The following is a 24,840-nucleotide window of genomic DNA, read 5'->3' on the forward strand; positions in this document are numbered from 1 at the left end:
TGGTTTGCAATATATATGAATAATTCCATTAGTTTGTTTTGTGGATCCTTATGAAGTAGATCACTCGATTCCAATGGAAATCCCTGCTTTTTTGAGCTATAAGTAAGTTAAGAGATACTGCTTGGTTATGATTTCACACACAATGCTTGTACCTGTAGCTTTTACATAGCTTTAAAAGGAATAGGTGGCACAGACCAGCATTAAAATGCCACAGTGACATTAAGATTGTACATTTGCATAAAATTGAATTTGCTGATATCTGCAGATGCCCTGTTGTCTGGCTAACAGTTCAGTCCCCTATGTGGGTAAGCAACCCTACACTATACCAGTAAGAGTCCTTGGGCAAGACTCCTAACACTACCTTCATCTACCTGTGTCTGGATAAGAGCGTCTGCCAAATGCCGTAAATGTAAAATGTAAATGTAACCGAGAAATCCTCCTTTCTGAAATGTCCCCCAGGTCTCCTCAGCCTCAGTACGGGAGAAGGAGAAAAGAATCGCTGCTGACATCATTGCCTGTGGGTTGGGGGATTCAGAGGAAGAGGAGGAGCCTGATCTCACTGCTGTTCAGGAGCACATTCTCAACAAGCCAACCAGGTGGGTTTACCACTTGGAACGCTGTAGTTTACAGATTTAAAGATGAACAGCTACGCTTAGCTATTTTTTAGTGTCAGATGTTGCTACGTCATTCTAGAGGTTTGAAGGAAAAAAAAAGCGGTGTTCAGTCACACCTGTTCACTAGTTCAACCCCCAAAACTCACTCACGTCACAACATCCTCTAACACACCTTCTTCCAACTCTCAACAGAAAAGGCAGTCTTACCAACAGAGAATACAGAACTAGGCACAGAGCACTGTGTGGCCAAGCCACACCCCTACTACCTGTAACAGACCCAGTGAACTCTGGGTGAATCTTCTTGAATGAAAAAGCTTAACATCTATTACAGGCATGTCAAACTGGGGACCTTCTGGGCCAAAGTGCTGCGGAGATTAGCGTTTACCCTCATCTAACGCTCTGAATTCGGTTTATAGAGGCCTTGCTAATGAGCTGATGAGCTGAATCAGGTGTGTTTAATGAGGCAGTGTGCTGAAGTCTGCAGTGTTTTGGCCTGCCAGGACTGGAGCCTGACACGTGATCTATTAAGTATAAAGCCAAAAGTATTGAGACACCCCTCCAGATTATTGAGTTCGGGTGTTTCAGCCACACCCATTGCTAACACATACATAAAATCCAGTACATAGTCAGGCAATCCCCATAGACAAACACTACCAGTGGAACGGGTCGTACTGGAGACCTCAGTGACTTTAAACGTGGCACTGTAACAGGATGCGACAAGTTAGTTTGTGAAATGTCTACCTCACTAGATCTTCCAAGGTCAGCTGCAAGTGGTATTAACATGAAACGGAAGCCTCTAGGAACAACCAAGTTGCAAAATAGTGGGGTTCTTGGGGTTCTGGAGGGTCAGGGACCTACTAATTAACCTTTCGGACCCCCTGAATGTCTCAAAATCAAAATTCTGGGGGGTCCCTGAAAATAAAGTTTATTATGATGTTAGCTGCTTCACCTACAGTCAGTGTGTTTCTGTCATTTGGCATTCTCAACTAACTAGAGCTGCAGCACTGATCTGCCTCAACGTGATGCTGTAGCAAAGTGATTCACACGTTGTCCTTCATAGCCTGGCGACTGCAACTATCCCAGAATACCTCTGAGAAACTTTACAATATGCCATAGCATATTTGTAAATCTGAAAACATGCCCAATTTCCTGAGATACTGGAGGAAAAAGTGAATTGGTACTAATCTCTCAAACTGAAGAATAAAGAAGACCTGAATTAATGTGTGGAAAATAGCATCTCTAAAAGAATTGTAAAAGCAAACATTTTCTTGCCATTGAAGCGAGCGTCAGTGTCGCTGTGGTGAATAAGTTAGCAGCCCGGAAACGCTGGAGTAGCCAGCCAGGATGGGCAGTTTCTTTTTTTGCAGTGAAACAGTGTGACCTATGTTGCCTGTAGTATTTTGCAATATGTCAATGACAATGTGGGTCATATAAACAATATAGAGCATTAAAGATTTTTTTCTTCTATTAATTAATGTTTTGGTTAATGACGATGTTTTTCAGTTCAATGTTTCATCAGTGTCGAGATTGGTAGTCTTCCCCCTCATTCACTCTAATTCATTTGGCTTGTCACTTCTCTTAACTACATAAAAAAGCTGCCAACACTCAAATCATGGCACATTTATTTATTTATTTATTTATTTATTTATTTATTTATTAAGAGGAAGAAACCAGTTTTAATGAGAAGATTTTCAATGGTTTATAGTCATTGACTTAATTAATGTATTGTCTCAGGTCAGGGAGGATACCCAAGCTGTCCCAGCATGTGATCCGCGCAGCAGCAGATGAAGATGAAGAAGAGGAGCCGGAGTCGTTGCCCGTTCCTCCAGCTAAGGCTCAAAGCTCCAATAGCTCCGTCAGCAAGGCCCGAAAGAAGCCAGGCCCCACCCTCAAACGGGGCATGCCCAGGAGAGGCAAATCCAGGCTGGTGACGTTACGGGCCTCGGCCGCTGAAGAGGAGGATGATGACGATGAAGAGGATTATGACACGACTCAGGATGAAGAGCAATATCGTTCAAATGCAGAGGAGGAGGAGAACCAGGCCTTTGTGCCGATGGGCCTACGCTCTCAGCCTCAGGTCCACACAGAGGTGGAGGAAACCATGGAAGAGGTGAGAAGGAAAGAGAGCTGTGTGGATGTAGTTAAGTTATCATTAGTTAAAGAAGACTAGAGCCGCAAATAATGATTATAGCTGTTATTTAATAATCTATCAAGTATTGATTTGACTTTGGGAATTCCACAGATTTTTCAATATTCTGTTTAATTTAATGGTTATGCTCACTCAGAGTGGTTTGGTGTGAAATGCTCCGTTCCAGAGAAACTTGTTCAGAATTGTTAACAGTGGTGGTGAAAAGAACCAGATGTCTGAAGTGATAATGCCTCTTAAAAGCTCTCTCACAAAACGTTATTACGTGAAATGATTGTCATTGTGCTGATGCCTGATGCCTGAGACATTGTTTTATGATAACTTTGAGATAAGCTTTTGACTAAAACCATACAATTTTAGAAAATCATTCATGGTGGAGAGGTACGTGCAGGCTGTTGTAGTAGCCAAAGAAAAAAATCTTTTTTTTTCAGTTTTACTACTATTTTATCATTAGCAATATTACATATAGAAAATCAGAAGACATGCCTAGGTGGTCATTTTGGATAATAAACAAAATGGCTGTATTTACATTGTAGACATCACAAACCCTGGTTCCTATCACCACCATGGTAAAGAAATCGAAGTCTCTGGGTTTCTCTGCAGTTAATCATTTCACATCAAATCATTCTGAAAGACTTTGTTTACATCTAGGTGATTGACGTATTTTAAAGATAATTATTATGGTTATTTTCTATTATTTTCTCATTATCTCAATTTTGAAAACTTGGTGGAATCACCCTTTAAGCCACCAGCAATTAACTTTGTTGCCTAATCGTTGTAGCTTAGTTAACAGTTGACAAAGAAGATTATGAAAAAGTGTTGAATTAGATCATTATTGTCCTTATGTATTAATCATTCTGATAGATTGTAGTACATTCTAAGAGGTGTAGGGAATGATGTGGCTTCTGTTGTTTTGTTGCTCCCTAAAAGAAGAACTCCCTTGTCTCACAAATGTAACTTTGACTGGTGGTGGCTGCAAAAGGAGAGGAACCGAGGAAGGTATATTAGTCAGATCAGAGGATTAATAAAAAAAAGGGTCAAAGATTAATCAATTATAGAAATTGTTGCAGCCCTTATGAAAGTCCTCTGTTAAAAATTCATTCCATGCACATAGCTTACCATTCAGTTCCCAGCGCTGCATGAAATGTAGCCAATTACAGGTTTTATTTTTAATTCATTACAAATACAGACTGTCAGTGTTTTCATATTATTTGTTTTGTTTTAGTCGTTCCACTGTCTGAATCGAAGCATTTCCTTTGTGAACCTGTTTCACATTACATTTGTTTTGTTGTCTATTTATTATGTTCAGCATATTTGTCCATGCATGTGTTGCCCATCCCTCTCCTGTCCTTTCCTCTTCCATTACCCATGACCCATGTGCTCCCAGCTGGACATTTCTGTGAATGTACCTGATGTCTTGGGTATATCCCAGAATGCTGTGTGTCCTGAGTCTTCCTGTGAGAGAAGCTCTGTGCCCTGTGAGCATCAGCTCGACCTGCTTGTCGTAAGTGACCTTTCAGCTCCGGGAGCCTGTGTGGGTTTGTGACCCTTAAAGAGATAGTTTGGCTAAAAATCAGATTTAATGATATGTGTTGATATTACAGACAAAACACACTTTTTGTCAAGACAGATGGTTTTAAACAGCGTACATAGGTGCCTAAAATGTTTGTAAGATGTAACAAAATTCTTTTGTCGGTGGCTAAAAGAACGTGATTAAAAGAATTTAAACTGTAGTTCATTACGCTACGCATGTTACAGGAAAAGGAAATCACATGACACATTGCCCTGATACTGGTTACAAAGCTAACGCGGCTAACAAGTAGTGGAAGCTTATACCCCACAGTTAACATCGTGCCAACTGCACGTCTATTAACACCCGACCCAGACTTTGTAGAGTATGTGATGATTTAGGCATGGCATATACGTGAATATCGTTCCGGCAGGAACAAGACCTCATATCTCCTAAATGGTAACCTTACATGAGAAGGTAAAAAACAGCGGGCCTCAATCACCAATATCTTCCTAAGTTTTAACTTAAATTCTTGAGAAGAGTCTTAAGATTGAAATTGAGAAAGGTCAGACCTTTCTTAAAAGGTCTTAAACCACAGAATTGTTCACACCTTTGTGCTCTTGAGTGTGTAGATTCTGTACTTACCTAAGAACAAATCCCAAATAAGAAAACACTGTTGAATGTCAGAATCTTTGTGAAAACTGTGTAAGTGGACTTTAACTTCTTAAACCCCTTGAGACCACCGGTGGTTCCAAAATGCACTTTGTCATGTTCTTCATAACTTTCATATTTCATAAGCTACATTCAGAAGGTGGGGGTCGTATGAGAGCTGTAACTTCTTTCCAGTCAAATAGATGGGTGATGTAATTTTAAACCCTTATAATAAAAGAAGCTGAACTCACAATTTTTTTTTTCTACTGAAAAGCAACCCATTTTTCCACAAATCTGGGCTATAAACTATAAACAGATGGCGTCTCTTCAGTGATCTGCTCTGTAAAAATTATTTTTCTAAAATAATACAAAGAGTAACTAAGATTTTTGGCTTTCAGCAGTAAATTGTAAGCATATAGCAATATGTGTAGATCATAGAACACGTTCTGTTAATTTGAGGGGAGCTTTTACAAAAAAATGAATAAATAAATAAATAAAAATTTGCATTTATTTCATGCAGTTACTGCGTAATTTGCCTTACGATTTGGTCATGTAAATTCAGATGGACAAACTAAAATATACCCTGGAGAATAAGAGGTTAAGAAGAAATTTCTTCTTAAGAATGCTTGGTTAATGAGGCCCAATGTTTACTTTTAATGTAAGTTAATGTAACAGGACTTCAAGAAAGTCAGTATGGGCCATTTCTACTGGCTCAGTAATCTTGACATTTATACACAATGTAAAGGGCAATTGACATTTTCACGTATTGCAAAAAAAAATAATAATAATAATAAAAAAGGAAAATGGAGGTACAAGGCAGAAAAAAAAATACATATGCCTAAAATAAATGTAAGTAAAACTTCACATAAATTGCATCATTTATTCCCAGATGGACAATCGCGTATCAGAACTTGCTTTCTTACTGGGTTTCATTGAGATTCTTTGTCAAATTAATCTGCTTGACCTGTGCTCATGACCCCCACCTATTTGAAAAGCATCAAGGGCATTATCTTCACACTCCAGTTAAGGTGTAGGTACAGTAGAACTGCGGTTAAAACAGTGCATTACCAACACTTTAATACCTGGACCCAGAATAGCACAGAGCCACATCCACACTGAACTGGTCATCACATTCATTGGAAAAGATCATAATTAATGTGCACTTACTTATTTTAGTGGTGTTCAGTGGCTCGCAGTATTTATTGTTTTCACTGCTCTGATTCAGCTGCTTGGATCAAATACAATAGACAGAAGGAAACTATTTTTTAAATTGTTCCTCATACTCTTATATATATTTTGGCCATAATTTTTTCTCCTGGTTTTTGCCCTACTCGTCCTGTTGAGATAAACGAGTGTGTGTCTGATTTTTGTTGTAGGATGTGATTGAGTTCCTGGCTCCAGAACACATGGAAGGTGAGAATTCATCTAATATCATTTTTTACTAGCCAGTAAAAACAGTGTGAACTTCTTTTTCTTTGAAATTTTCCTTTTTCTTTCAATGTGTAACTTTGTTCTCTGTGTGTCTCTCCAGTGTCTGAGAGTTACGCTGAAGCAGCCAGGACACTCCTGACCATCGGAACCTCTGGTCAAATGACTCCAGCAATAGAAGCACCCAGCACAGGCAAGATGGGTTGAATATTTTAAACACATTTCTTTGCCTCTTCATCATTTACCTGCTTCATCTTAATAGCATTTAGAAAGTAAAGTGGTGTGTCTTCTCAGAACCTGTTACTCCTCGTGTCACCGTGGTAGTGGTTGTAGTGTAAGCATGGAAATGGTGGGTAGTGTATCCATGCAAATTGTTGTAGAGTAACCATGAAAACGGGTGTAGTGTACCCATGAAAACGGGTATAGTGTACCCATGAAAACGGGTATAGTGTACCCATGAAAACAGGTGTAGTGTACCCATGAAAACGGGTGTAGTGTACCTATGAAAACGGGTGTAGTGTACCCATCAAAACGGGTGTAGTGTACCCATGAAAACGGGTATAGTGTACCCATGAAAACGTGTGTAGTGTACCCATGAAAACGGGTGTAGTGTACCTATGAAAACGGGTGTAGTGTACCTATGAAAACGGGTATAGTGTACCCATGAAAACGGGTGTAGTGTACCTATGAAAACAGGTGTAGTGTACCCATGAAAACGGATGTAGTGTACCCATGAAAACAGGTGTAGTGTACCCATCAAAACGGGTGTAGTGTACCCATCAAAACGGGTGTAGTGTACCCATGAAAACGGGTGTAGTGTACCCATGAAAATGGGTGTAGAGTAACCATTGTAAATGGGTGTAAAATAACCATGGATACAGGTTTAGAGTAACCATGGAAATGGGTGTTATGTAAGCATGAAAATGGATATGCTGTAACGTAACTATAGAAATGGGTGTAGCGTACTTGTTAAATCTGGTGTAGTGTAACCTTGGAAATGAGTGTAGCCCACTGATCGGCCGTAACATTATGACCACCTCCTTGTTTCTACACTTATTGTCCATTTTATTGACTCCACTTACTATATAGGTGCACTTTGTAGTTCTACAGTTACAGACTGTAGTCCATCTGTTTCTCTGCATACTTTGTTAGCCCCCTTTTACCCTGTTCTTCAGTGGTCAGGACCACCACAGAGGAGATATTATTTGTGTTGTGGATCATTCTCAGCACTGCAGTGACACTGACGTGGTGGTGGTGTGTTAGTGTGTGTTGTGCTGGTACGAGTGGATCAGACACAGCACTGTCCACTCTATTAGACACAACTACGTTTTTGGTCCTCGGTAACTCATCTGTTGCTGCACAGTTTGTGTTGGTCATCCTCTAGCGCTTCATCAGTGGTCACAGGACGCTGTTGGCTGGATGTTTTTGGTTCTCAGTCCAGCAGTGACACTGAGGTGTTTAAAAAGTCCAGCACTGCTGTGTCTGATCCACTCGTACCAGCATAACACACACTAACACGCCACCACCATGTCTGTGATACTACAGTGCTTAGAATGATCCACCATCCAAATAACGCCTGCTCTGTGGTGGTCCTGTGGGGGTCCTGACCACTGAGGAACAGGGTAAAAGGGGGCTAACAAAGTATGCAGAGAAACAGATGGACTACAGTCTGTAACTGTAGAACTACAAAGTGCACCTATATATTAAGTGGAACAAGGAGGTGGTTTTAATGTTAGGTTTGATCGTTGTGTATCAGTGGTATAGAATATCAGTGTCAACCTCTAACTTACTTTGAAAGTGACGGTGGTGGGGGGCGGGGAGCGTGTGTTCCCCCCTACAGAGGCTTAATAAGGCTTTTATCTGTTTTTTTAAGGCGAGGACGTCATCATCATTGAAGAACCGTCACGTTTTGTGCAACAGGACGTTCAGCAGGAAGTCATCCTAGAAACGACTGAACAATCAGAGGTTGGAGACGAAACCTGTCAGGTGGTGACCTCTGATCCTTCTGTCAGTGTCACATCAGAGTGCAAGGATGTTCTTGACCCGGCTAGTAACGCCTATGAGGATAATCTTGACCAAGTTATTTCTAGAGCTGATTCTGCAGAACCTTCTCAGCAAGACTCCAATTCAATGAAAGAGTCAATCAGTTCACAGGAAACTGAAATTTTGCCTAGCAGCAGCAACTCAGAGACCTCAGACATAAAAACCTCAGATCAAACTGGTTCACAAATACGTAGGAACCGTCTGCCCAAACCCAGACCAAACCTGGGTCGAACCTCTAGATCCATAAAAACACAGCAGAAGCAGACTTCCCCAGAAAAAGGCATTGTGACTATAGAGAAATCCGCCATCATTTCCCCAACATCTTCAGTTAAAACAACTACAGAAGCCCAGATGGTTGAGTCTAAACTGTCGATGGAAGTTTCTGAAAGAAAAGTTTCTGAAGACAATGAACAAGATTCTGCTCACACGCCTGCTGTGACATCTCAGCCTGAATTGGAGGAAAACAGCTCAGCATTGCCTGACCTAAAAGCATCTGTGAGCAGAGAAGAAAAGCTGGAGGGTGAAGTTTCCAAAGTAGAGGTATGTGTGGAAGAAGAGAAGGTGGAGGCAGGAGAGGAGAGGCTCCAACAGCAGCAGCCACAAAGGTAATCTGCATGTTAATGCTTGTTTCATGTTTTTGCTGTCCAAAGAAAAACATGCATTTCCTTTTTTTTTCCATTTTAATTTTTCTGCATCAACTGAGCAGACATCCTTTACATTGCCTCAAAGCTTCATGATGAATGGACCAATAGAAATGGTCCAAAATTACTCCAAAAAAAAATCTGATTACCTTGACTTACATTACGCTAAAGAAAATTTTTGCCTTCTCCTGTAAAGTTACCAATTTGGAGATCCGTTTTTATTTGGACAGCAACAGTTTAAAAAAAGAGTTTTTTTTACAAGCAGTAATATTACTGATTATGTTTTAGAAGAGCTTGTTTTAAGGCTGCACAGTAGATTTTGAGTTATTTTTGGTGTCAAACGTTTAGCATAATATAATGTTTGGTGATCTTTACAGTGGTATACTGATACACTGATAGAATACTGTTATCACAGATGGCTGGATTATGCGAACGAGCCCTCTAACCGATCACAGTGTTTTTAGTATGTGCTGTGATCATTCTGACCAATCACAGTTCGCGATGGTTGTTTCTGTTGGTGTGTAATCCAACATAAGTAGATTATTTTGGTCAAAATGCAGGTTAATTTTTATCCATTTCATGTATTTTTTAAATATTACAAGGAATATCGCAATTGCAGTGTGTTGCAGTATAATGGCAGAACAAGTTGTTTGTTCATATTGTGTAGCCCTACTTTATTAACACTTTACTGTAGGGTACTGTTCATAAGGCTACATGTCATCTACATAAGCTTGTCATGACAACTAATCAAAATTTGATCAAAATTGGCAAACGTAACGTTTATAATGAATGACGCCTATTGGAATAAGCATTTATAAACATTTATGTAGGGTTATGTCAGCTGTCATGACAAGCTTGTATAGGTGTCATGTAGTCTTATGAACAGTACCCTACAGCAAAGCGTTACCCTTAATTTGAATAATTCTTACCCCTTCTCTCTCTCTCTCTCTCTCTCTCTCTCTCTCTCTCTCTCTCTCTCTCTCTCTCTCTCTCTCTCTCTCTCAGCGGTAATGAGTCTTTAGCAGGTTCTTCTGTTCCTGAAAGCTCTGTGCAGCCATCTCACCCTGTCCGGAGGTGCCGTGGACCCAAACCTAAACCTAACCTGGTCCGGAGCTCCAGAACAACACGCACTCACACGGAACAGAAACCACCACAGTCAACAGCAGGTGAGAAAACGAAGAAGTCCAAATGATCAGATGCTCTGACATTTGGTAGATTAGTAAATGTGTTGTCAGGTGAAAGAATGTCACACGTTCTGTTTTTTTTCTCTTCCTGATTTTTCTTCACAGTACCTAGTGCAAAGGAGGCTGCTGTGAAGTTGTCCTTAGACACTTTAACTGACACTCAGATACCAGTGGAGGGCACCGACATCATCACAGAGACAGTCATCTCACAAACTCAGACGCAGCCAGAAACAGAAACACCACGTGACTCTGTTATGGTAAAGCATGAAGTTGTCTGTATAGCAAATTTATTGTGCGTATGTACACATTGTAAGCATCACAGTCTGTATTCATGGCTTTTTAGTATACCACTGATGTCATATTGAAATCTCAAAGGATTTTAAACCCTCTTCTGCCAATTCAGAGATGAATGGACCAATACAAATGGTCCAAAATTGCTTGGAAAATTACATTACATGACATTAAAGTTAAAAACTTTTCCCTACACCTTAACAGTTACCATTGTGTAGATATGAGTTATTATTACAACAGTGATGAAATCCAACCAGTAGGCCTGATTTGTATAAATTAGGGATTGACATATTAATATTTATCAGTAATCGAATAGAAACAAGTAAATTTATTAGTATTCCAGTTATCAAATGTCATTTCAACCCATTCAACAATGGTCATTTACTGCTGTTTGAGAAAGAATCCTTCCACATTTCACTTTGTTTTTCTGCTGTTCTCTTTCGCACTAAATCCACTCTTCACTAAACGTCAGTGAACATCATTTGATGCTGTGGTGCAGTGACCTTCCGCTCCAGTCGAAATTCACTGCAATTTCATCCCATCCCTGCAGTTACTTTATTACTCCTATTAAGTCTAGTGGTCAGCTGTACTATTTAAGTGTAATGACATAATTCCATAAATATTGGTGTAGTTATGTAGTGCATCATGTTTTAAAAGGTTCAAATTCGCACAAGTCACAACAAAAGATAAAGTTTAGAATCTGCGCTTTCAATACAATTTCTTAGCTTTTTTCAGTGAGCGACAGGTTTATATAAAATCTGTGTGCTTTCGTTATCACTGGTAGGTAACTGTGACTAAGTGTTAACAATTTAAACTTTAAAATTTTAACATAAACCATATTTCGAAACCAGCTCCATAATATTGAGTTCCAAGCCAGCCTGTTTTGATTATTCAAATAGTTGCATTTTCTTAAGCATCCCTGGTACAATGCCAAGAACACAAGGGTGCTTTGGATGAAAAGTCCTCCGTAAATGATGGAAGTGGTATAATATGTACTTTGTATTTTCTGCATAGGCCGTCCCCACTGCAGGTCCAGAGGAGCTGTCTGGAGCAGTTTCCACGCAGGACTCTTCCAACGCGTCTGAGATAAGGACTGGAGGTGTTAGTGAGGACGTTATTGAGAGTGTGTCTATGGAAGAGTCTGAAATCACAGCTGAAGTACTTTCTGCTGACCTCCTACTGGAGCCTGACCCCCCCTCTGATGAGCCTGTATATATTCTCTCTCTCTCTGAAGTACCGTCCACTTTTGCAGAAAGGGAGGAGTTTTCTGCAAAATCAGAAATGCCATCTGAACCCCTGAGGTGAGGTCTGGGGACTGTCTTTCCTGCAGCGTGAGTTTGCACATAAAGACGTATGAGGTGGTCTAAAAACTGAGAAAATCTGACCCAGCGTCTCAGTACTGATACTTTTTTCCGTTTTTGTAAAGAAAGACAAAGGAGGGTGGCTGTTATTTTATAAACTGAAAGGTGATGACTAAGGAGTGCAGGGTATTTCATGCAAATAAATCAGCAGCTAAACAGCTGAAGTCCCCATGCTCTTCTCTTCTCTTCTTCAGCGATACTGCTGCTAATGTGGGAGGTCCAGGCTCAGATGGAGATCAGGTCTCTCACCTCCTCCTGCCTGACTTGTTTGTGCCCGTCTCAGAGGAGCAGGAGGAGAAACAGATGGATGTGGATGAAAAAGAGGAGGGCAAAAAATGCAGCAGAGAAAATGAAGAGGAAGGCTTGAGCTATATCAGCAAAAGAGGACATTCTCTTTTAACTCAGAAGGTGAGAATATGAAAAAGATTCATTTAAGACCGTCTGATGTTATATCTGCATCTGTATGGCTCTAAAAGTGTAAGTTTTTCACATTTTACTTCTTTTACCTCCACTCTTTTTTCAGGAAGCTGCTGTGGAGGGCCTTGCTGAGCAACGTGGTAAGGCTATTTTTGTTTAAGCTTTTAAATTTTTATCCATTTTACTGCTGAGGTGGTCAGAAAAACCTTGAAGTCCAGCTTATTAGTCAGAAAGGTGTATAAGCAAGTGTCAAATGGTGATGGAAAGTTCTGTAGTACATTTAATTATTTGTTCATAACAAATATGGCCCCAAAAGTCTATTACTGTATTTCACGTATACTATATGGCCGAAAGTATGTGGGTCATCTGCCTGTCACCTGATCCCCATAAACCCTGAATAAATAACAGTCCCAGACTGTTAACCCTCCTCCACCAAACTTTACTCTTGGCACTGTGTATTCCGGTAGGTAGCGTTCTCCTGGCATCTTCCAAACCCAGATTCATCATCCAGAGAACACGTTTCCATAGTCGGAGTCCAGACTTCAGCTGATGCTTGTCATTGCGCATAGTGTCCTTAGGCTTGTGTGCAGCTGCTTGGCCATGAAACCCCATTTCATGAAGCTCCGGACGCACAGTTTTTGAGCTGATGTTGCTTCCAAAGGCAGTCTGGAGCTCTGTAGTGATGCAACAGGGGATAGGCAATATTTACACTCTTTCAACTTGTGGCGGAGGTGTCCTCCTATGACAGTGCCATGTTTAGTGTCACTGAGCTCTGATGTACGACCCGTTCTACTGCCAGTGTTTGTCTAAGCAGATTACATGGCTATGTGCTTGATTTATACACCTGTTCGCAATGGGTGTGACTAAAACACCTGAACCCTGTAATTCAGAAAGGTGTCCACGTACTTTTGGCCATATAGTGTACATAAGTCATAGTTTGCCTTATCAAAATAGTGTTAACTGTGTCCCTTTCCAGCAGAGCCCTCATTAAGCTCTGAGGCAGATGGAAGCAGCGAGGAGACGGCTCATCCTGCTAAGAGACGAAAACTACCAGAGAAAGGCAGGAGAGGTAAGGGGCAGAGGTGGAGTTAGTTTTCAGGTTTCTCCATCTAGCTGCAATTACATTACCCCCTCTTTTTTGTAGCTCTGTTGTTTTAAGGAATCTGTTTCGATTCCTGTGTTTCATGTGTGCGATTTGGGGAAAAATACCATGAAAAGTCCAGAGAAACTATATTTAAGTGAAAGACCTGTGCCAATTTTTTCTCATCAAAAGTGGAAGGATGGAGCCAAGAGTACAAGCCCTTGTCAGCTTGGCTTTGCCATTTCCCTCCGTTTTGGGGGGTTCCAAGTACCATCTTAAGGGCTGTTCCATTACTTTGTTAGCTTAAGTGAAGTTTGTAGATGAGGCCTTTGGAGGGCGAGGGACCAAGTGATCATAAGTGTTGACTTCAGCAACAGAACTTGCCCAGAAATCATTGCAATCTCATGCTATTCCTTTCTTCCAAAATGTTGTGGACAAAGCTGATTCTAAGCCATAGCAATGAAACAAGTTTGGGTAATTGTTAATATTTTAAAACTTTCACACTCATTTTACTACATTGGAGCTAGGATTTACATAGAAAAACACTATATCTTTTATACATGAATGCTAATATTTTATTGCTTTATTTTCATATACTTAAGTTACTTTTATAGCTCATAGCCAGACAGAGCAACTTGTGTAGGTGTGATGTACTTCTGAGTGGTAGTACAGAGATAAGGCCAGTATCAAAACAGAGAATGGACATGGGTACAACAAGTACAAGTACAAGTTGATTCATTTTTAGGAGATATTTCTGAGGAGATAGAAGATAAAAGGTAATAGGATAATCCACTTGCATAATCAAGATGAAACTCAAAGGCAAACTGTGCAATAAAGAAAATGTACTGAAAAATGGGACTCCTAACAACCACCTGCAAGACCTGATGGACCACCAAAACTGTCCCCATCAGATAAACAGCACTTAAAGCTTTCATCTTTGAGAGAGAGCTCCAAGCGACAACTCTTGCTTCAGAGGCTTCAAAAATATTGCAAATCCAACAAAGAAACTACTGGTGTTCTCAGAATAATGGACTGACCACCCCAGAGTCCAGATCTCAGCATCACTGAATGTCTTTGGAACTGGTTGGATTGCAAGAAGCAGGAAATGCAACCAACTTCTAAGGCTAAACTGTCAAAGAAAAACATCCCTGCTGATTTCTGAAACTGAAAGTGAATCTCCTGAAAAAAATGGAAGCTGTAATAGAGGCAAAGAATGGACAATAAATGCTCAAAATTTGATGTTATATTGTCCAGATGTGTGTGGAACATGGATAGCTTGTACTTAATGACCATTTAGACTCGAAATTAAATAAATGAAAGGCAGTCACAGACTTTGCACAGTACTGTATACCTGCTTAATATGCAGGTGTATTTTGAGCTGTGTGGACATAAAGTTCGGAAACTAGAATAGAAGATTTACCTGCAAAAAGAAGCTGTTCCCAACATCTTGATTCTTAAAGATGTTTATTTACACGTTTTCTTTCTGCTTGCAGCTAAGCTACAGATCAAACCAAACCCAGTTCAGAGAAAAAGCCTCCGCAGCCTCCCTGCAAAAGAGCTTTCACCATTGCCTCCAGAAGAAACAAGCACTTTACCTGCTTCATCACAACAGACTGTGTTATTGTCTGAAGAAACTGTACCATTAACCGCTTCATCAAAGGACACAGCTTCAACTTCAGTTTCACCAGAGGACGTCCTGTCCACAGCTGTTTTCGGTGAAAGGACTACAGCTCCCTCTGCACTCCTCCCTGCTCCATCTCAGTCTTCCTCAGAGCAAATTTCTGAACCATTATCTCAGCCTGTCAGTGTAGAGACTCCGCCCTCCCAGGCTGCACCTGAGGCCTCGTCCCAAAGCACTGTTGGACAGGAGGGTCTCCCAGAGGCAGAGGCACTGGAGTCTGTTAGTGCAGAGGAGACAGAAGCCAGTGGGTCAGGGGCCGAGTCACAACCTGCACATCAGATCACACCACTGGCCACGACTGGTGCTCTTATAAGGTGAGTCTGAGCTCGGACCTGCGATTTCGGTGTTCTTATGTTCTGTTTTCTTAAACCGATGGATCAACCAAAACTCACATGTAAACAGTCTTCCTAATGTAGCAAATGTAGTCATGACATGTTTGACGTTTGCTTCTTTAGTTTTGCACTGGAGTTATAAGGCTAATGTACGAACACCTGAATCATCACACGGTTGTTTCATATTATTAGGTTGTCACAAATAGACTTGTTCATGTGGTTTCTGACTCTGAATGGCACCTATAAAACTGGACAAAAGCTAGCACAAAATCCAGCCTTCAGTGGCAGTCAGCCAACACATGTTCGGTGTTGGTGTGTTTTGTTGGATTTTCAAGGCTAATATTGCTAACAAGTATATGCAGTGCAACGTATTCACCAAAATAGACAAAGGTGTGGACAAATTAAATTTTTAGCTACGTGAGATTACTGAAAACTCAAAAAAGTCGTTTCAGTACAGTACCAAAAAATATCCATTCTAAAAGGGCTGAAGAAATTTAAAACTGTAATACTGATACACCGCTCTGTGTCTCCAGAGCATCTTTCATTTACTATCTGTCATGGATTTTTGGGCCTGTATGTTCTGCTCTATTTTAAGCGTATAATTAGAATCTGTACAATCAAAATATTTTGACACCTAAAATATCAAAAATCTAACCAAATCTCAAATATCATACATCATAATCAGAATAAAAAAAAAAGTTTTGGTCTTAAAATGTGTTGTTTCACCACTAATAAGCATCTGTTACTTGTTGGCTACATTGGTCTCCAGTATAAAACTAACGAAACGAATTTCAGACACCAGAATGTTGCATCATCCTTATGAGGCAATATAATTGCAATATGCATTATGTTGCCCATTAATCTCTGCTTTACTAATGGGCTGGTTATTGTTCTCTGTAGACCTGGTAGGAGACCTCGAGGCTTCCTCTCCTTCATGTCCAGTACAAGCACACAGGGGTCTTCATCAGCCACTCGAGGAGCTGCAGCAGGCCCTCAGAGACCGGCTGTAAACACATCTCGTTCTGAAAGGAGAAGAGCCACACCGGGGCCTCTTACCTCAGTCAGCAGATCTGCATCTGCTCCCCAAAAACCCTCCAGAGTTAATCCCCCACTCACCAGCACACAGCCTACTGTCCCAACTGCTCCTGCTCCTGCTCCTGCTCCAGCTCCAGAGGTAAAAACATAATGATTTACTGCATTTGATGATTGTGTTGTGCCTAACAACACGCCATAACTGTGGCCATAAAATCACTGTGATGTGTACCCTCAAACGGTTTATTGCTTTTTTAAAATGGCAAGAAAATACACTCACCAACGATCACTGAATAATTTATAATGAGTGCAAATAACAGGTCTTCTGCCAAGCAGTTTAACTCCAGCAGCATAATGGTTAAAGATTATTCTGTGAACAGCAGAATGTTTATTAATGTTTATTAATATAGATTTCAACTGATGTATGCGGTCATATGTCTGTGTGTGGCTCCCTCAATTAAATTTTAGTCTAAATGAACTATTAATTTTATCATTTAAATGAATTAGTTAACCTAAAAAAAATAAATAAACCACGTTACTGGTTATTTTTTAATAATTCGTACACTTGTTTAATTGTTGTTTGTATTTAATAAAATCTTAATTATTAGTCTACAGCATTTCTTTGTAAACCCACCCACCACTTTCCTGTATTGAAACTGAGACTTTTATTATGATAGCACTGGGATTTGTTGCTAAGAAACACACACCAGTTTAGTATGTGTTTTGCTCATTCTTGAAACAATACATTGGTTTTAGGGTGATTTTCAGTCTTCTGATGCTGCTGTATGAGCTAAAATCTGAGCTAAAATATGTTTTTTGATTGATCAGTTGATCTAAAACCCACAGTGTCACTGGCAAAGGGTCACATTTTCATGTTTTTATCTTTTTCAGAGACTTTTTGGTAAATTGCTTATATTTGTTATTTATATTCAGTTAAATATTGTCTACAGCATTTCTTTATTATTGCTCTGTTGAAATTGAAACTTTTTTTAAAATATTGAGACTTTTATTATGACAAAACTGTATTGGTGTTTACCAGTGTTGAGTGGAGTCACTTGGTCTTTTTTAAAATGATACAACGGGTTTTTGGTGTTTCTATTTTGCTGACTCTGATCTGTCTGTGTTTTTCTGTACTGCTCATCTTTCTCAGGTTAGAGTTCAGTCTGAGACCCTGTGTACGGACCCAAATGCAGAAGAGGAGCCCACCAGCGTTTCCGCTTATTTCTTCAGCGACATCTTCACCGAGGTGGACGAACAGGAGGAGATGGAGTGAGGGATTGACTTCTAGAGGGAGTGAAAGCATGATAATAATGATGATAATAATGATGATAATAATGATGTGGCTGAATGAAACATGGTGGGTAGCAGGTAGCATTTTATCGCTGTCATAAGAAACCCTCTCACTTTTTCTCTTACATTATTTGACATGGCAGCTTTACACTGTGTAAACATTTCATGATGAAATTTTTCATTTTTTTTCACACTAAGTTGAGCGTTTTTCTTTCTTTTATTAAGTTACTGCTTCGAAGACCGAGCTCTCTCCTGACAGCGACAGTTTGCATGTTGTTGCTTGGCACCTACAGTATTTCACTAATTATTAGCCACATTAGCATGTTTTAGGTGAAGCCATCCTTCCTTTAAAAAAACAAAAACAAACCTGCACTCCTTAAATATGGATGATGGGAAGTGATGTCGGACTCTGAATCAGGAAAAACACTCTAATACTCACTGTTTTTTTTATTAAGTGACTCAGTTAAAAAGTGCTTACTCATGTTTACCCGATAAATTCTGCTGAAATTTGATCGAGGGGTGGTTATTAGGCTGTTAATCCATGACTGAAAATCAAGTAGAACTTTATACCTCAAAGCTATACAGAGCCAAAATAGTAATGCAGTTTGCTCTCGTTTCACTTCAGTTGACTAAAGCAGTGGTTCTCAAAATGGTCCTCAGGGCCTCTGAATAGTCCTCATTTCTTCTCATTGTTGGTTGGGTTGGAGCAAAAATGTGGATCATCTGGAGCCTTGAGGACTGGTTTGAGAACCACTAAATTAAAGTAATATTCCATTTTATTAACATTTTATCATGTGCTGCAGCTGTGTGACACTGTCAGATACCACAGACATTGATTTTGAAGCGTTTTCCTGCATTTAGAAAAGAAGAGAAAACCTGTTCACTCTAAAAACACTGTCAGTCGGCAGGTACTGAAGCAACTGCCCATTGGCTTCTATTATAAGCATCTTGTTTTCTGTTCTTTTCTAAGTACTGTAATATTTGGCCATGATTATCAACCCTATGCTACAGATGCAGCAGATTGAGATATTGTTAAGAACAGACTGAGTATTCATTTAAATTGTCTGCCTTGTATTTATTTAACCGGATTCCCCTAAATAGTTTTTATTTATGGTTAAATTATACAAAAAGCATCTCTGTAAATTCCTGCTCATGTAGTCTTGCTTTCATCTTTACCGTCTATAATTATGAACCTAAATATCTGTTCCCATTCACAGACTGAATAAGCTGCATTTCTTGTGTAATCCTTTAGAATCGCCGCTTCATACAGGGTGTTTTCCATCATGACAGGTGTCCATCTTGCCTTACTTAGGTTTGTTGCGTTGCGTATGTGTTTGTACCAGGTTAATTTATACCATCAATTCTGAAAACACTGCCATGATGTACAGTTTTATGTCTGGGTTTTATTCTGTGGAAGTGTACTTTGTATTTTACATTGGTCACATTGATGTGCCATTTTTCTGCTGCCTGCCTGTAAAGTCACAAACCATAAAGACTATATAGTACAGTTTACAGTGTTATAAAATGAAGTTGAACAAACTGCATCATTTTCCTGTTCCAGGTTCTCTACGAGCAAGTGTATGAATTGCACATGTAAATATGTCAATAAAATTTTATGCTTTACTTGTATTTTACTCGTATTTTACTGTAATTCTTTTCTGTTTGTTTTACACTCTGGTCAGCTAAATTGCTCAGCACACTATTAATTAACTACAGACGGGTGACGGGTGGAAAAATCAGCATAAAGTTTACCTCCCCTGTGCATTTAATGTTTTCCAGGCTCTAATACACCACCTTTAACGGTCAGCTCTAATACACCACCTTTAACGGTCTGCTCTAATACACCACCTTTAACAGTCTGCTCTAATACACCGCCTTTAACAGTCTGCTCTAATACACCACCTTTAACGGTCAGCTCTAATACACCACCTTTAACGGTCTGCTCTAATACACCACCTTTAACAGTCTGCTCTAATACACCACCTTTAACGGTCAGCTCTAATACACCACCTTTAACGGTCTGCTCTAATACACCACCTTTAACAGTCTGCTCTAATACACCACCTTTAACGGTCAGCTCTAATACACCACCTTTAACGGTCTGCTCTAATACACCGCCTTTAACGGTCTGCTCTAATACACCACCTTTAACGGTCAGCTCTAATACATCGCCTTTAACAGTCTGCTCTAATACACCGCCTTTAACGGTCTGCTCTAATACACCACCTTTAACGGTCAGCTCTAATACATCGCCTTTAACAGTCTGCTCTAATACACCACCTTTAACGGTCTGCTCTAATACACCACCTTTAACGGTCTGCTCTAATACACCGCCTTTAACGGTCTGCTCTAATACACCACCTTTAACGGTCTGCTCTAATACACCACCTTTAACGTCTGCTCTAATACACCACCTTTAACGGTCTGCTCTAATACATCGCCTTTACGGTCTGCTCTAATACACCACCTTTAACGGTCTGCTCTAATACATCGCCTTTAACGGTCTGCTCTAATACACCACCTTTAACGGTCTGCTCTAATACACCGCCTTTAACGGTCTGCTCTAATACACCACCTTTAACGGTCTGCTCTAATACACCACCTTTAACGGTCTGCTCTAATACATCGCCTTTAACGGTCTGCTCTAATACACCACCTTTAACGGTCTGCTCTAATACATCGCCTTTAACGGTCTGCTCTAATACACCACCTTTAACGGTCTGCTCTAATACATCGCCTTTAACGGTCTACTCATTGAAGTCCTTTGTAAGGTTAAACTGGAAGTGTTGAAGCAGGAAAGCACTACAGTGCGAAGCAGGGTGAGCTGCTCTGAGAACAGGGCTGAGAAACAGTGCTCTATTCATTACAGAGGAATTCCACCAATTTTTCAAATTTCTGCATAATTCAGTCATTAAGATGTCATTCAGACTGGTTTGATGTGAAATGATTCATTGTTGAGAAACTTACCGACTCTGATTTCTTTACAGTGGTGGTGATAGGAACCAGGGGTCGCCTAGCCAGTATATATGTGTGTGTGTGTGTGTGTGTGTATATATATGTATGTATATATATATATATATGTGTGTGTGTGTGTATGTATGTATGTAACTCATATCTTATATGCCATGTAAATATGCAAATAGATATACTTTTATTCCTACTCTCTTATACATTAACTTATGTCTTTTTATTTCTATTTTTATTTTTCTGCATAGTTTATGTAAGTTTATGTGCATTTATATGTCTTGCTATGGAAACAATGCAATTTCCCTCTGGGATCAATAAAGTTTCATCTATCTATCTATCTGTCTATCTATCTAGATAATGATAAAACAGTGGTAAAAACTTTTTCTATGAGGACAATTTTGCCTAATAACACCCTGTAAATACTTATCTGCTATGACTGGATTTAAAAATGTTTTAAGCCAAAACCTTATCTATAAACTATCATAAAACGTCTTAGCCATCAAGCAGAGTATTTATAACCTTTTCATGTAATAACCTTAAGTGAGGTGAGAGAACGCCTGGTTCCTAACACCACGCCTAATGCTCTTTTCTTTAGGATGGAGCATTTCACAACTTCGACTTCGTTCACATCTTGATCAAAAGGATCAAAGGATCATTGAAACAGAAGTTTTGAAAATTCGGGGGAGTTGCCCTGTAAGTGCATAAACTGCGCCTCAGCGTCACGTGATTCATCTCCCTCACTGCTGTAGATGTCTGCCCGGCCCTGCAGGGGGGGCTGCGCTTCTCCGAGAGCCTGCGGTGAACTTTGAGCGCCTCCCAGATTCTCCTCGGAGTGGGAGACTGCAGCATGTGAGCCGTGGGCAGAGCGGAGCTGCGGCGCTGCTGTCGAGCTGGACTTTTGTTACTTTTTACATTTAAACTTTTACTTTTCTGAGCTCTGCGTCTCGGTGAAGATGAGCTCCTTCAGAGACTGAGCGCTGAGTCCGTGCGCAGTGAAGGAGCTTCAGTCTTCCAGAGATGTTCTGCAGGAACCAGACGTCCAGGGCCACGGTGGCTCGAGGCTCCGCGGTGGAGATGGAGGTCCGCCGGGGCCACTTTCGGCTCAGCGTGTTTGAGGACTCCGCACAGGTGGGCACTGCTCTAATCCGGGTCCGCCTGGGGGCGATATGGGGCACCCATATCGCCCCCCAGCTTGCAGCCCCCATATTGCAGCACCCGCTGACTGGCCGAGCTGTAGAACACTAGCTAAGTAGTGTGGGGCGATATATCGTCTGTATCGGTTTACCGTGATGTTTATTTTCAGTGTTAAAAGTGGTGATAGGTGTTGAACACTATCCACTCTTAAATGATGAAGGTGGTTCTTCAACGTTTCTTTAGTAAAGGCAGTGGTTCTGTATAGAACCGCGAACACTTAATTAACCATGTCTAAATCGTTGTTCAAATGGTGAAATGGTTCTTCAGATTGTGTTGTAAATGGTTCTATATAGCACCAAAACGAGTTCTATTGTATACAAGCGTGACAAAATAACGGGGTCGGCAACCGAAATATTAAGAAGAGCCATTTTGTCCTTTCAACAAAAATCAAACCACCTTGGGAGCCGTAACATTTTATGTCCGTTTTACCATCTTGGCTGTAAATATGTCTCAGTATATGCTGATGTTCTAGTATAGGCTAAAAAATATAATATAAACGTAAAGGCAGACTTACTTTGCTCTGCTTTAAGCTTTTGCTCAGCTGTAGCTGCTTTTCTCGCATCTCCGGCAGGAAACTTTTCCTCAAAAGTTCTTGTAAAATGTCTCTCAACATTCAACTTTTTACAATGCTGAAGTCAGCTTCTTACGGAGCCCCGCTGGTGATATCCTATATACATAAAAATAAAGCATGGCCATGACTTACAGGGAGATTCACTCGAAAGAGGCCCCGAATAGTCTGTAAAAACTCTCGCTAAGACGAAGCAATCTGAACCAAACAATGCACAATGTGCTCCGCAGTATATGGAGCTTTAAACAAGCCAGGATGCCTCTGCGTCTGAGTGATGAGGTAGGTACCGGACAGCCGTCGACACGTTTAACCTCCATTTGCAACTTCCTGGCGCATACCCCTGTATTCCTTCATGTGTCTGGCAGAAAATGGAGATCACTTCCAGCATCACATGTAATGTAATTGATTACACATACGTCAAGGTATGTAGCATTTTTTTTTTTTGGTTAAGATTGCTTCATCCTAATGGGAGTTACAACAGAATATTCGGGGCCTCTTTCGAGTGAATCTCCCTGTAGAAAGGCATGGGAAAGAGATCCTAAGGCCCATGTGCTAAACGCAAGGCCTGGGGGCCAAATCAGGCCCACAACACAATTGTATCCAGCCTGCAAAAGTGTTTTCATTTTCTATTAATATTAGCCTGTTTTACAGTGTGCTGCACTACAGTTCCCAGCATGCACTGCAATGTAATGTGTGCTCTGATTCTCCTATCCTAACAACAATCTATGGGAAAGCAGTCACACCTCCACACACATTCTACACAATTCCACGCCCATCGTATCACCAAACACACGAGCTGCAGTTCAGCCAGCATAAACACTTAACATCAGCTCAGCAGCTCAGAAACTGAGCCCAAACATTAATGAACTTGCAGCAGAGAAAGGGCGCCAGGTGTTTAGTTCAAGCAAACAGGCAGGTTTAAAAGACTGAGCTCCTGGGGACATTTAAATTCTGAATATTTCAAATATTCATGTTATATTTCAGTGTCTACTAAAAGTGCTTTTATTTTACTGCTGGAGTTTTGTATATTTTTTATAATGGCCGGTTTGAGTTATATATTTGTTGAGATTTTTGAATACGGCCCCTTTTTTTGACACCCCTTTCCTAATGCGTGGCCACGACTTAGTAAGACATGATCCCATTCCCACGCCTTACTAATTCGTTTCCACGCATTATTTTTTTATTTATATTGTCCCATTCCACCTTAAATAATGCAGCAGTTACATTCTGGTGTAATAGGAAGAATACATTTAAGGTGGAGTTGGAAGATTCTAACAAGAAGCTGGCAAATGAGAAGTTGACTTCAGCCTCAAAAAAGTCAAACATTGAGAGATGCTTTACAAGAAACTATTCACTTTCGAGGAAAAATTTCCTGCCGGAGATGCGAGAAGAGCGGCTAATGCTGAGGTGAAACTTATAGCAGAGCAAAGTAAGGCTGCGTTTTCATTTAAACTATGTTTTCTAGTCTAGAATAGGACATTAGCCAGCACATAGTAAGACATATTTTCAGCCGAGATGACAAAACGTTACTTCAGTAAAATGGAAATAAAATGTTGTGGTTTGATTTTTGTTGAAAGGATTTTGTTGAATGGCTCTTCTTAGCATTTGGGTTGCCGACCCCTGGCCTAGATCTTGCCCACACACTGTAAAGTGAGTAGAACTAATGGATGTGGCCCCAATCTGACCCATCTACATTGTTGGTCCACAACGTTCACTCCAGAATTTGTCCACAAATGTAGACATGAGGCAGAACCATATACAGCTGTCAGCATCAGTAAGCCAGAATCAGCCCAAACCCAGCAGCCCAGTCTGCTATCTGGGACCCATAGTTCCAAATATGTGTGTGGTGATATCAGAATGACTTCACCACTTTGAAAGTCTATAGTATTGATGCATGTTCTGAGTTCTAGCTAACCTAGCACTGTAGTATGCTGACTGCGTCTTCTAGGAGTTTAAGAAATCTAACTGCGCCTTCTAGAATTCTAAATAGATGTTCTAGTGTGTTCCGTTCCATCCATCGGCACTTCCGTGTACTACTTAAGCGTTCTAGAATTTTATACATTAGTTAAGCATTGTGGTGTGTTCTAGCTTCCTATTGGGTCTCCTGATGTCTAGACATGAGCCAAATGTTAGCAAATTCTACCCATTAATGAAATTATTCTATAGCAATCTAGTCCCCATTGGACAACGACACTACTTAAGGGTCCTCGAAACGTTCTACAGTTCTAGCACAGTTCTGAGTTCTAGCACAGTCCAGTTCCCTATCGGGGTGCCAGAAGTCTGTGTATTAGCTAAACATTATAGTCTGTTCCCTTTATACAGACAGAATTCTGTGCATTAGCGAAATGTTCTAGAACTGTGACTAAGAGTTCTAGAATTACATATACTAGCTAAGTTCTCTAGTATTCT

At 40.3% G+C, this 24,840-nt stretch overlaps 2 protein-coding genes across 7 annotated transcripts in view; both read left to right on the forward strand.

The window, feature by feature from the left end:
* The window catches only part of zgc:162472 (uncharacterized protein LOC553495 homolog), a 35,724-nt gene extending 16,388 nt beyond the window's left edge, over nucleotides 1-19,336 (forward strand). For 3 of the 4 annotated variants that reach the window (XM_036588361.1, XM_036588363.1, XM_036588362.1), the window contains exons 15-29: nucleotides 460-596; nucleotides 2,349-2,724; nucleotides 4,148-4,264; nucleotides 6,298-6,334; nucleotides 6,453-6,542; nucleotides 8,223-8,997; nucleotides 10,039-10,199; nucleotides 10,323-10,474; nucleotides 11,523-11,809; nucleotides 12,064-12,277; nucleotides 12,393-12,426; nucleotides 13,263-13,355; nucleotides 14,861-15,362; nucleotides 16,281-16,554; nucleotides 17,563-19,336. In XM_036588361.1, coding sequence (XP_036444254.1) covers nucleotides 460-596; nucleotides 2,349-2,724; nucleotides 4,148-4,264; nucleotides 6,298-6,334; nucleotides 6,453-6,542; nucleotides 8,223-8,997; nucleotides 10,039-10,199; nucleotides 10,323-10,474; nucleotides 11,523-11,809; nucleotides 12,064-12,277; nucleotides 12,393-12,426; nucleotides 13,263-13,355; nucleotides 14,861-15,362; nucleotides 16,281-16,554; nucleotides 17,563-17,685 — 3,372 coding nt within the window. In that variant the 3' untranslated portion in view covers nucleotides 17,686-19,336. The remainder of the gene's footprint in view (nucleotides 1-459; nucleotides 597-2,348; nucleotides 2,725-4,147; nucleotides 4,265-6,297; nucleotides 6,335-6,452; nucleotides 6,543-8,222; nucleotides 8,998-10,038; nucleotides 10,200-10,322; nucleotides 10,475-11,522; nucleotides 11,810-12,063; nucleotides 12,278-12,392; nucleotides 12,427-13,262; nucleotides 13,356-14,860; nucleotides 15,363-16,280; nucleotides 16,555-17,562) is intronic. The other variant, XM_036588364.1, reaches the window with a different exon arrangement.
* A 2,171-nt stretch (nucleotides 19,337-21,507) lies between these two features.
* rtkn2b (rhotekin 2b) overlaps nucleotides 21,508-24,840 on the forward strand; it is a 78,250-nt gene continuing 74,917 nt past the window's right edge. For all 3 annotated transcript variants that reach the window (XM_036588051.1, XM_036588053.1, XM_036588050.1), the window contains exon 1: nucleotides 21,508-21,797. In XM_036588051.1, the coding sequence (XP_036443944.1) occupies nucleotides 21,687-21,797 (111 nt within the window). In that variant the 5' untranslated portion in view covers nucleotides 21,508-21,686. The remainder of the gene's footprint in view (nucleotides 21,798-24,840) is intronic.

This window comes from Colossoma macropomum, unplaced genomic scaffold, assembly GCF_904425465.1.
Source record: "Colossoma macropomum unplaced genomic scaffold, Colossoma_macropomum, whole genome shotgun sequence".
In the NCBI taxonomy this organism is placed as follows: domain Eukaryota; kingdom Metazoa; phylum Chordata; class Actinopteri; order Characiformes; family Serrasalmidae; genus Colossoma; species Colossoma macropomum.